Source organism: Orcinus orca, chromosome 1 (genome assembly GCF_937001465.1).
Source record: "Orcinus orca chromosome 1, mOrcOrc1.1, whole genome shotgun sequence".
NCBI classification, from domain to species: domain Eukaryota; kingdom Metazoa; phylum Chordata; class Mammalia; order Artiodactyla; family Delphinidae; genus Orcinus; species Orcinus orca.
The window spans coordinates 131,742,179-131,755,860 of record NC_064559.1 but is presented as its reverse complement, the minus strand read 5'-3'; the positions used below and the strand labels follow the sequence as shown (position 1 = coordinate 131,755,860).

The following is a 13,682-nucleotide window of genomic DNA, read 5'->3' as shown; positions in this document are numbered from 1 at the left end:
TTCTGTTTGACATATTTAAATGCTCAAAATATCATCTCTAGGATTTCAACCATTATAAACAAATGAATTCCCAAAATTAATCCTCTTTCTTTCCAGTTACCAGCTTTAGTTTCAACTGCAGATCTAAGTTGTTAACCCTAATGACCTACAATAATAATGATCTGGCTATGAGAAATAAATTAGCTTTGTTACTGTTTGAGGAAAAAAATTGCAACAATTTCAACATTTCTATTTTGTGTTTTAGCTTGATTCTGCTTTTCAGCTATGTGGAACAGTCTGTTTTTCCCCCTAGAACTTCAAAGGGAAGAAAGACCCTTACTGCTCTTTTGGCATAAGAAAATCAGATTTTTCTACCCCCATATATTTATGCAAATCCAATTCTGGCATAGGATCAATGCTCTTTACTTGAGGAGGAGAGATCCTATTTTAATAATTTTACTTAAGATACTGGAATACTTCCTCTATATTTGTAATAAATTTTTTTTATTTTATCACATCACTAACGCCTAATTTGTAATTGTCCGTTTGATCATTATGTTACCATTTCATTGTTATCTATTTTATTTCTTCTAAAGGGATTTAAAAACAAAAATTGAATTTCACTCACAAACTGGAAGGTATATTTTTGAATTTTCTTTACTTAGGATCCCAAGGAGAGTCACCACATTCAGTAAAATCTTCAGGGTCTTCAAGGCAGTCTGATGAAAATGTGACAAAACTGGACCACAGTGTAACTACAGATAAACAAACACCTAAGAGAAAAATTGTCAAGCAAGGACAAACAACATTGCCTAAGATTAGTGCAAAAATAGTAGCAATGCCTAAAAACCTAAATCAATCTAAGAAAGGTGAAACTTTGAATAATAAGGATTCAAAACAGAAAACACTTCCTGGACAGGTTATATTGAAGACTCAGCCTTCTTCTCTGAGACCTTTAAAAAGTGAACCATCTGTTGTCCAAAAAAGTGTGCTTCGTGATGTATGTGATAATAATAACAAAGGCAATGTTTCTGAACAGAAGCCTCATGAACCTCTAATTAATCTCACAGCCGAAATCAGTGATACAGAAGCATGTCAGTCACCATGCATACTTGACCCACAAAAGCCATTAAACAATCAAGAAAAAGAGAAGTTGGTGTTAGAATGCCAAAATATTTCAAATCTAGATAAATTAATAAAACATGAACTGGAATCAAAACAGATTTGTTCAGATAAAAGTGAAACAAATTTTTCTGGTCACAAAAAAACAGATCAATGCAACACAGTTAAAATACATTGTCATTCTGATGAGAGTGATAATGTAGATCCAGAATTTTATAGCACCACTGCTCTAAAATCCATGATTTCAAATCCAAATGAAAACTCTTTGAACTCTAATCCAGTTTGTGACCTAGATTCAACAAATGTAGAGCAAGTCCATTCAGTGTCAGATAGGGAGAAGCAAGCAGGGAGAAAAGATACAAACAAAAAATTAAACATTAAATGTGTGAAAGATGTTTTACCTTGTGTTCCTGAACAGACAAATGGTACCTTAAATTCTGGTCAAGATGACAGAAAATCTAGAATTCATGTGGAAGAACAGACAGTTCCCCATCAGTTTTCTGATGACTCTGCCATGAATGGAGACAAACATGCTACAGTAGACTCAAATACTTCCTCCAAGTGTTTTTTGGAACAAATACCAGGGAAAAATTCTCCTAAAGACATGGAAACAACAGAAACTCCAGAGAGCCATGAAACTCCAGAAGCTCCATTCATGAGTCACTGGAATTTGAGTACCAGTGTTCTGCATCAGAGAGAGAGTCCTGAATCTGACAGTGGCAGTGCTACAACATCCTCTGATGACATAAAGCCTAGATCTGAAGACTATGATGCTGGAGGGTCTCAGGATGATGATGGGTCAAATGACAGGGGTATTTCTAAATGTGGCACTATGCTGTGCCATGATTTTCTTGGAAGAAGTAGCAGTGACACCAGTACTCCTGAAGAATTAAAAATATATGATAGTAACTTAAGAATTGAAGTGAAAATGAAAAAGCAAAGTAGTAATGATCTTTTCCAAGTTAATTCGACAAGTGATGATGAGATTCCTAGGAAAAGGCCAGAAATTTGGTCTCGATCTACAAGAGTCCACCCTAGGGAAAAAGAAAATATTCCACGAGGCAGTATCCAGTTTGCTCAGGAAGTAGATCAGGTTTCTTCCTCAGCAGATGAAACAGAAGATGAAAGGTCTGAAGCTGAAAATGTTGCAGAAAATTTCTCTACATCTAACCCAGCTCTTCAGCAGTTTCAGGGAATAATTAATTTAGCTTTTGAAGATGCAACTGAAAATGAAAGTCACGAGTTTCGTGCAACTAAAAATTTTAAAAGGTCAGTTTTACTTTCGGTAGATGAATGTGAAGAACTAGGATCTGATGAAGGGGAAGTCCATGCTCCCTTTCAGCCTTCTGTAGATTCGCCTTCACCTTCTGATGTTTTTGATGGTGTTTCTCATGAACATCATGGAAGGGTCTGCTACTCCAGATACTCACAAGGAAGTAAAGATAGTATTTTAGAATGTAGACAAGAGAAAGCCAATAGTGTATATAAAAACAAAAGCTCTCCCTTGGGTCTTAGTAGCATTGACTCTTCAAGAAAAGATAAACAGAGTGCTTCAGCCACAGAAAAAAAGAGCACAACAGATGTCCTGTCCAGAGGAGGCAGACAGCTTCCTCCAGAAGATAAAAAAGTAAACAGTGGAAGCAATGTGGTTAATGACTTTCAGCCACGCAGCAAACTTTCAGATAGTGATATAAAATCTCAAGAAAGACCATGTCATCTGGAACTTCATCAAAGAGACCCCAATTCTGACATACCAAAGAACAGCTCTACAAAATCTCTGGACTCTTATTGGAGTCAAGTTCTGCCTCCAGAAGGTCAAGTGAAAGAGAGCCATTCTGCAGCTACCAAGAAAGCTAATATTGCTTTATCTGCAGGTAATGTACAGATATAGAAATGCTAAATCCATAAGAAAATGAGTTTATAGAATTTTAAAGTTGTAGGTAGCCCTGAATGTTATATTTTAGTTAGATAGAATAATTACTTAAGCAACAGATTCAAATTTTAAATGAAAACTGAAATTTCTTAATAGAATGAAAATAGCTCGTTACTCTTTATTGTTCACTTAAAATCTTAGTGAAAAATTCATATCTAGTAAAAATTTGGGTGGTTTATTAGAGCTAACCTACTAAGAGATTTTACATGAAAGAATAAAGGGAAAAACTTAGTTTGCTATTATTTAGTTATTTATGTCTAATTTAACATAGGAATTATTGACTATTAGAAATTTTATTATACATTGGATATGATTTATGAACTATGCTAATATATATCTAAGAGGGCTGTGCAATAAGTATAGTAATATGTAACTAAAAGCACTGAACTATTTTAACTAGATTAATTATTAAAATTTATATACATTTTACAGAGATTAAGACTTTCAGGATCACTATAATTCTATTCTAAAATTTTCAAGTAAAAAGATAAATTTCCTAAAAGAGATTATATTTAGAAGCAATGATAATATATGAAAAAATCCCAGGCTTATTTCATATGTATAGATGGTTTCCTGTCTAATTGTTTTGTGTGTTTGTCTTCCTTATTATAGTAATTTGAACCATGACCCACATTTAAAATATGCAATAGTGGCTGACTGAGTAGCTAATGTATACCAGAACTAAGAAAAATACTTATCAGTAGTCCCTGTTCAGCAAAATCACAAGAATAGGGAACTCTTTAAAGTTGTACTTTTTTTTTGTCCTTGCTTGCATCCTCCTTTGCATGTGCAATATATAAGTCTTTAGATAAAGTAAGTCTTTAGATAAAATGTATTTATTCTCCCTTTGAAACTGACTTACCTTAAAAGTCACCATCAAATAACCGCCTCTTATTTTCTCTTTAAGTTTCTATTATAGTGAATTAGATACATGTGCGCGTTCTGTTTATGTTTAAATAATTTCTGTTTTCTGTATCACAAGTTTTCAAATTAAACTGGAGAATTATTGTTAGTTGCCTATGTTGATTTTGCTGCTAAACATTACCTTTGAGTTTTTTTTTTCAAACGTAGAAAAAGAAATGCCTCAGAAATCTTGTCAATTTTGTATAAATGTTATTTTTCCCATTCTCTGTGTTTTTTGGGACAATAACTGTTATATTGTGTTAATATTGTTCTACAGAACTCTGAGGGGTACCAACATGTGCAGTTTTTACATTGTTTAGTATTATGAATTATTTCAGGAGACATAGATGATTGTGACACAGTGGCACAAAACTACATGTATGACCATCGGCCTTCAAAAACCCTCTCTCCAATATATGAAATGGATGTAACAGAAGCATTTGAGCAGAAAATGGAATCAGAAACACATGTTACAGACATGGATTTTGAAGATGAGCAACACTTTGCAAAACAAGATTGGACGCTATTAAAGCAACTGCTCTCTGAAGAGGATTCAAACTTAAATATTACAAATTCTATTCCTGAAGACTTAAATTTAGCACAGTATCTAATCAATCAGACACTACTTTTAGCACGAGACAGCTCAAAACCTCAGGGTAAAGCACATGTTGACACTTTAAACAGATGGAGTGAACTAACATCTCCATTCGATGATTCCTCAGCAAGCATCACCATGGCTAGTTTTTCCTCTGAGGATTGTTCACCCCAAGGGGAATGGACAATTCTGGAACTAGAAACTCAGCATTAAGAGTATTAACACTTTGGAAAATGTTAAACTATGCCACCCCTTTATTTTTTTGATGCTTATATTATATCCAAGTGATAATTGCATTAGCCTATTAGACTATCCTTAATATTGAGGAAGTCTTTCCAATTTACTGAAGTAAACATAGTTTGTTTATTAATATATCACATGTAGAAAAAAGTGTTTTTCTAAAAATCTTGAGCATGTTTTCTATAATTATTAGAGAAATTAGAAGACTTGTAAGGAAACCCTTGCTTTAGTTTTCCTTTCCTAACTGATCATTCATTTACTTGTTTATCATTCAATAATTTAAAATGTGAATGCACAAGTAGAACAGTCCCTTTACTTTTTGCTCTGCATATGGTAACCATAATTTAACAATAAAAAAACTTATTGTGCTTGTGTCAATTTATGTAGAGTTAATTTGTAACATTCAAACGCAGGTTGGTATGGTTGAGGCTGATAGCTTAATATTAGAAAAAACCTTCGCTTTCCCAACAATTCACGTCCAGGAAATTGTCAAGTAAATGCATCTCAAATTTCACTGACATTTTTGCTAAAACAGGAGAAGTGGAATTTCCTGTAACTCTTTTTGGGATATATCCGCGGAAAGGCATCTGCCCTTGTTGAAAAAAAGTGGGAAAACTGTCCATCTGTTTTATCTATATAGACTTCCTTTATAGTTAATCACTCTCCATTTTTCATTCCATGGTAGAGATATTTTTGAACTGCATCTGCAGTAATCCTGCACTAAATATTACCTTGAAAATGGGTACATGAGGCAATTGAGTTATAGAGTTAAATTGTGTGCATGTGTGTGCACATACATGTATGTTTGCTTTTCTATTTGTCTATATGCTCTAGTTCCTTATTTCCTTGATCAGATTGTCTTTCAGTCTGTAATTTTGGTAGAAAGGCAAAGATAAACATCTTTTTTACAAAATTCTACTGGGGAGTGAACACTTGGTTACCTACTTGATATTGGTGGATGTTACCCTTAGGGTGATGGGATTTAGTAGAATTGGCACCTCTCAAAGCTTTGTAACTAACTAATAATTTCTCTAAAATAGACCAGAAGGAAATATTTTGGCTTAGAATTCCTTTTCTAAATTAACAAAGTTTCGGGCAATTCCCTGGCGGTCCAGTGGTTAAGACTCAGTGCTTTCACTGCTGTGGCCCAGGTTTAATCCCTGGTCAGGGAACTAAGATCCTGTAAACTGTGCAGCGCGGCCAAAAATAAAAATAAAAAAATAATAAATTCACAAAGTTTTCAACAAATGATCAACATTAGCGAGAACCTGTAACTATATTGAATATCAACAATTATATTGATGCACAATCATTTGGTATTCTTATATAATAACATATTAATGTTAATATTAGCTACTAACCTGTTATACCATACCTTTTTTAACTAGAAGCTCTGCAAGGGACACTCATTCATTCAAACAGTCAAGAAACACATTTGTTCTAGGCACTGAAGTGTGAAGATAAATAAGGTTTGATTCCTGCCACCCAAAAGAGTTCAGTTTCTAATGAGGAGGGAAAACCATATAAGAAAAAGGTCAAAAACAGTATTATAAGAACTTTGTGTCTTAAAGCTGGATGGGAATTTAGAGGTTAGTTTAATCCCTTCAAATTCCCAAGGAGGACTCTGAAGCCCAGAGGAATTTTAAAATTGCCCAGGGTCCCACACTGATTTGTGAGTTAGAATCCAGTATTCCTTAATTTCAGTTAGATGTTATCTCTACCACACAACACACTTCATTTGACTTTTATCATAAAATCTGAAAACAAATTCATTCATAGATAGTTTGTAGCATAAAGAAATAATATATGATAGAGTCAGAAACAGCACAGATTTCCAAGACAGTGTGTTTTCTTTTTCTCCAAATGTGAAATTGTTTTGTTATTTTTAATAAACTACCTCAGAAGTTCACAAATTTATAATTGAAGCTTCATTTCTTTCATGTCACATTTGCAAATAGATAGTAGGGAAGGACTTAAGTCCTTAAGTATGACCTCTTAGGTAATTTCAGGACGTGTTTTCTTATCATGCCCTTTTGTGAACAACACATCTACCAGTCTGTTTCCTGCAGGACTCTGGGCTAGTTCTTTATCATTCAACAAACATATACTGAAAAATAACTACTAAAATTTATTTAACACTTACTAAATGTTAGACACTGTGCTGAGTGCTTTAAATATGCATTAACATCTAATTCTCACAACAGTTCTATGAGATATGTCTTATCTTTATTTTATACATAAGGAGACTGATGTAGCATCCTTACCCTGGATGAGCTACCCTAGTGGAAGAAACTAAGAGAGAAATAACACATTATGCTATTGTTTGGTAAGATAGCAATTGTATATGGTCAGAGTTGTAATAGCTCAGAGGGAAAAGCTATGAACAGATTGTCAGGAAGAAAAGATTAGAGAAAGCTTCTTAAGGGCAAGTAATATTCAGTGAAGCTTCAGAATTTCTATAAAGGGGCTTGGTGGCTGCAATCTAGTTGGAAGTGTAGGCCAGGCAACTTGACTTGAAGATGAACTTTCATAGGAAGTACTTTGCTTTTCCTTAGATTGTATGTTACAGATCAATAAAAATACAAACATTTTTAAAACATGCTTTTATACATAGTTTACCTAAGACTCAAAAACTCCATCCATACAAAAAAAAAAATCTTATTTTTTTTAAATTTGAGTTCTTGGTGGAGGACTGATGAATATTATGGAGAGAGTCTAAAGCCCCTTTGTACCATCTCTTGCAGCAATCAAGTAATAGCTGATGCTGGCTTTCCAGGATGAGTAGGAATTTGCTTGGTGATAGGGCATTCTAGACATAGGAGCACCTTAAGGAATGGTGACCAGGATGTGTGTTGAGGATGCAGACAAAGAGTGGTAGAAGATAAGACTAAAAAGCTGAGTTGGAGTTGGATTCTGGAAGTTATTAAATACTATGCTTAAATGTTTAAATAGTCAAAGCTCTGGATTTGGTAGGCATCATGTCTCTTTCCATTATGCATTCATTTATTTATTTTTAACTCTCCCTGGACAATCTGTTTGCACATTCTTGGGGAAATAACCACCTACTGCTCACAATGGGTAGTCATCAAACTTGTTTCTTAAGTTACTAGGTAACATAACCAGGTGTTTCAGAAAGATAACTGTCAGCAGTAATGAAGATGGCCTGTTTTGGAGAAGCACTCAGATCTCAAGATGCAATTACAATAGTTCTGTCAACCTTAGAAATGGGGAACGGAAGAGGATTTGGTAACAAGAGACATTAGGTAGATTGAGATATGGTGGCAGAAGATAGAAAGGAATTTTTTAATTGCTATCAAAAATAACATTTATTCCACACATATTTGAGGGCCCATGATATTTCTGGGTATTAAAGGATGAATGGCATCGTATCTGTCCTTGAATATCTCAGTTTAGTGAGAGATTGTTAAAACTTTTTAAGTTGTGTCAAAATAAAGCTCTGTATGAAGTGTAATCAGTGTACACAGGAGAGAGAAATGATGGAATGATACTTGGATAGGCTCCTTTACTATTTTAGGACTAGTAAGAGTTCACAAGACAAAGGAAGAGGCATATTCGGCAGAAAAAGAGTTTAGAAGCAGTGGGGAATTCTTGTTCCATATGGCTGAAGAGTAGAAGGGAATGGATGGGGAGGGCAAGAGATGAAGTTGGACAGGGACATATAGTACAGAGAGGAGCATGATCAGATATGCATTTTAGAATGATCACTCTGGAAGCAGTATGTACAATTGAGTAGAGCAGGGTTCAGAGCAGGTAGACTAGTGATGAGTGTTAAAATAATAAAGGCTTGAACTAGGGCAATGGCTGTGGAGACAGAAGGAGTGGCCATATTAGGTTTAAGATGTGGATTGGAGAAACATTGATTTTGGGTGAGAGGAGGGAGTCATCTTAGAAGACTCAGGATTCTGACTGAAGTGCCTGGGTTGTGGATGACGTCATTAGCCAAAAATTGAAGCAAGCTCAGGAGTGGGGATGAGTTCAGTTTAGGACATACTGCGTTTGTGAGGCCTGTGGGACATTCAAGAGGCTGAAGACAAAATACTGTGGAATAGTCAGAGAAAGAAAAGCCGGAGAAGGAGACTGAAAAGGAATATTCAGAAGTAAGAGAACTAGGAGGCCAAAGATAAGAGGAGACAGTGGTGAATGTATAATCACCACTAATCAGAGAAGGGCAAATCAAGGCTGAGATTCTACTTTAACCTATCAAAGTGGCAAGGATTTTTAAAAGTTTGTAAAAAAAAATTCAACAGTTAGCAAGAGAATGGTAAGTTTGGGATCCTTGTATGTTGCTGTAGGAGTGTAAATTACCTTTCCAGGAAGTAATTAGGCAATCTATGTCAAGAATGTTTATAACTTTATATCCTTAAACTAGTCCTTTCCCCTCTTGGGACCTGCCATTGAGAAATAAGAAGAATCTGAGACAAAGATTTGTCTACAAAAATGTTTGTCAGAGAGCTAGATATATAAGTGAAAACTGAAAACTAGCTAAATGTCAACAGCAGAAAGGCTAAATTATGGTACATCTATATAACACATTATGAAATGATTAAAATTGTTTTCAAAACATCTATTTCATGTCAAGAGAAGATACTTATAAGAAAAAAAACCAGAATATTAATTTATAAATATAACATCCAATTTTCTATACTTACAAGTACATAGAAAAAGAGACTTGAAGGAAATAAGTATGTATTAATAGTGGTTATGGTTAAGGGGTGATTATTATTTTTATCTTTTAACTCATATTTTTCATGTTTTCTACAAGGCACAGAAAAATAAGTATGTTTGTTTTTAGGTAAGTAGTAGCGGTTAACAGTGTCAAATGCTGTTTGAAATGTCAAGGTTCACACTTAGACTAGTACATTGGATTTGGACATTAGGACTTTATTGGTAGTTTTTGTCAATTGGTGTTTTCTTTAGAGTAGTAGTAAGGACAGAAACTAGACTACAGCGGGTTGAAAGGTGAACAGGAAGTAAAGAAGTAGAACTTGTTCTTTTAAGGAGCCTGACTGAAAAAGAGACAGTGGTAGCTTGAAGTTACTGTTGTTTTTAAGATAAAAGTAACTTTAGCACTTTGAAAATAAGAGGTTGGGAATAATCAATGAATCAGGGGCCATCAAGGAAGAGGCAGGAGAAGGTGGGATCAAGCACAAAGAATACTAACTGATACAGGGCATTGCAAGGAACTTCAGGTGTTTAAAGCACTAAATGCATGTGGAACAGTAGAGGAAGATAAAGCTGGAAAAGTATAGGAAGGCCAGGACATGAAGAACCTGTAAGCCATGCCAAGAACGGGGAAAGCCATTTAGGCAAACATATTAAATATTTTAAATATATTAAATCAAAGGTAAACATATTATAGGACTGTTTTTTGTTTGTTGTTTTTGGGTTATTTTTGGCCTTGCCGTGCGGCATGTGGGATCTTATTACCTGAGCAGGGATCGAACCTGCACCCACTGCACTGGAAGCATGTAGTCTTAACCATTGGACCACTAGGGAAGTCCAGGACTGTTTTGTTAAGATTATTCTAGCTGCATAGTGTGGAAAAGTATCTTAGAGAAGAGACTGGAAGAAAGAAGACCTGTAAAGGGGTCATTGGAATAATTAAGGAGAAAAAGAGACCCAAACTAAGGAAAAAATGGCGAAGATAGAAATAAGAAGATGGATTTGAGAGAAAATTAGGAGGTAGAATGAACAAGATGTGGTTACCAACTGAGTATGAAGACTTGGAAGAAGGGATAAAGGTGATTCCTCTTCATACCCCAGAATTCTAATAGGTAAAAAATGGAAGGCTGATGCTTTGTAGTTGAAAAAAAGATAATTTTCAATTTGGACATGTCACATTTGAAATGCAGTTGAGACAACCAAGGTATATAATATGTCTTTCAAAATTCAGAAACCCAACAAACTATGATATTTCCACTCCCCACTCCATGTACTGCTAGTTTTGTTTCTTTGTGTTTTTTTGGTGGGGGGGAGTAGGGGGGTGGGAACTTGGTTTGTCTCAATTTACTGGTTTATTGCAGGAGCTATTTTGAGATTGGAATTATCTACATACTCTTCTCCAGTGATATGTATATTATTTATACTATAAATTCCTATATTAAGACTACTTTGAATCCAGCTAGTTAAGATATGAGAAGTATACGTTTCTATCATGTTAATATTGCATGAGTTACTTTCAGTGTTTGTGATTCATCTTACACACAATGGTTTCTTAATTACTTCCAAATTTAGCCAGTATTATCACAAGAATTTTAATTCTAATCTGAGAATTTCAATTCTATTCTGATTCTATATTTTATGATAACAGTATCCCAATCAATTAAATAATACATTTCCAAATCAGGAAGATATTAGGAAAAAATACTTCCACACCAAAAAATACAGTATTTTTCCCTAAAAGGTTTTCAAATAAAATATTCTGAAGCTTACCTCTTTTTATTCAATTTATGGTCAACTTTAGTCAGGCAAGAGAGCTAGATAAAAAATTAAAATAGAAATATACCTGCACTTAAACAATTACATGCTTAAGGAAGATGTCTAACACTCTTACAAAATTGTCCTTTTACTTAGATCCAAACTCTCAAAACATGCAGAATCTACTTGTAAAGTCAAGAAAGTAAATAGAATATTTTCCTACAGTCTTCTGATCTGGATAAATTATAGAGAACACCACAAACTCAAGAAGTTAGAAAAATAACATTAAATTGAATCCAAAGAAAGTAGAAGAAAGGAATTAATACAGGCAATAGTGGAACTTAATTAGAAGTCAGAAAAAGAATAAAACTGATAAATCTAAGGGCTAATTCTTAAAAACAAAACCACCCACACACTAGCTTAATGGAGAGAAAAGCATAAGTACACAATATTAGACAGAAAAAACAACAGAAATTAATAAGGTAGTATTTTATGCAACTACATATAAATACAGTAGAAAACCTGGATGAAATGAATAACTTCTAGAGATATATAAATTACCAAAACAGGCTCAAAAAAAGACAGAAAATCTACACAGATTTTTAGCCTTGGAAGAAACTGAGAAAGCATTCAAGATCTATCATTTTGGCATATTGGAGAAAGAAGAAAGCTTCCAGATGCAATTTAAGAAGCCATCATAATATGATCACCAAAATTTAACTAAAGATAGCATAAAAGAGAAAATTATGGAATAATATCACTTATAATAATCAATGCAAAATTCCTAAAAGATCCAGAAATATATTAAAATAATATGTGGCAATTTATTTAAGGAATGTAAGACAATTTAAGGTTGGGAAACCTATTCATATACTATATCCACATTAATAGGTCAAACATAGAAAAATCATCTCCATAGATACCAAAATTTAACTTGAAACAATGATGCCAAAAAGTACTATAAGAAAAGGTGAGATTATTTACAATTGCCAAGATATGGAAGTAATCTAATTGTCCATCAACAGATGAATGGATAAAGAAAATGCAGTGTGTATATATATATAAATACACACACACACACACACACACACACACACACACACACACACACACACACACACACACACACACACAGAGTGGAATATTATTCAGCCATAAAAAAGAACGAAACTTTGCCATTTGCAACAACATGGATGGACTTGGAGGGCATTATACTAAGTGAAATAAGTCAAACAGAGAAAGACAAATACTGTATGTTATCACTTATTTGTGGAATCTAAAAAATACAACAAACTAGTGAACATAAAAAAGAAGCAGACTCACAGATATAGAAAACAAACTAGTGGGGGAGGGGCCAGATAGGGGGAAAGGATTAAGAGGTACAAACTATTATGTATAAAATAAGCTACAAAGATATATTGTACAACACAGGGAATATAGCCAATATTCTATAATAACTATAAATGGAGTATAACATTTAAACATTGTGAATCAGTATTTTGTACACCTGTAACTTATATAATATTGTACATCAACTATACTTCAATAAAAAGAAAAAAGATAAAAAAGGAAAACGTGTGATACTTTAATATAATCCTGCAGTAAGAAAGCACATGAGGGCTTCCCTGGTGGCGCAGTGGTTGAGAGTCCGCCTGCCGATGCCGGGGACGTGGGTTCGTGCCCCGGTCTGGGAAGATCCCACATGCTGCGGAGTGGCTGGGCCCGTGAGCCATGGCCGCTGAGCCTGCGAGTCCGGAGCCTGTGCTCCGCAACGGGAGAGGCCACAATAGTGAGAGGCCCACGTACCCCCAAAAAAACAAAAAAAGAAAGCACATGAAACCCAGAAAAAACACATGGAACTCCAAAACATAAAATATAAGATTGTTAATTTGGTTATTTAAATTTTAGAATGAATATATGCCCCAGATATCATAAACAGAATGAAGAGGCAAAAGATAAACTGGGGGGAATTTTTTTTCTTTTTAACAAAAACTAAAATGCAAATGGCTGGTAAACAATCAAAAGATGTCTAACCAGACTCAAAGAAGCATAGAAAAAGAACCATAAAAGAGTTTTTGAAAATATGAATACATTTAATAAGTAATAAATTTGATAAGTGAGACTATTATAAGTAAATAAATGACTATCCACTAAACATTTTAATTACTTAGGAACTATGAATGAAAACTAATTAGATGCTTTGCCAACATAAAAAATTATTGGAGTTAATTAGATTCAACTAAGCAATTGAAATATATTAAGGGAGAGATACAATTCCAAGTATTATTATACTATACAAGTTTAAATTATTGGTCAAGTCAGTTACCTTGCTTGGAATTCAATTTCACTTCTAATTTTGAAAATCAACCTAAAATTCTGGGCAGGTTACATTAAAATCAATCCAAGAACAGTGTGTGGGTTGACTGTAATTTTCATAGTCAATGAAATAAGAAAATCTAAAAACTACTGAGG

At 34.1% G+C, this 13,682-nt stretch overlaps 1 protein-coding gene across 6 annotated transcripts in view; it reads left to right on the top strand.

Moving 5' to 3' along the window:
* Nucleotides 1-13,682, top strand: part of BTBD8 (BTB domain containing 8) — a 108,151-nt gene that overhangs the window by 86,069 nt on the left and 8,400 nt on the right. For 2 of the 6 annotated variants that reach the window (XM_004263017.3, XM_004263021.3), the window contains 2 exons: nt 645-2,975; nt 4,276-12,306. The exons of 1 other annotated variant lie outside the window; for it this stretch is intronic. In XM_004263017.3, coding sequence (XP_004263065.2) covers nt 645-2,975; nt 4,276-4,745 — 2,801 coding nt within the window. In that variant the 3' untranslated portion in view covers nt 4,746-12,306. Of the gene's footprint in view, nt 1-644; nt 2,976-4,275; nt 12,307-13,682 lie in introns of those variants that run through there. 3 more of the 6 variants (XM_033432672.2, XM_049714024.1, XM_049714034.1) reach the window with 2 other exon arrangements.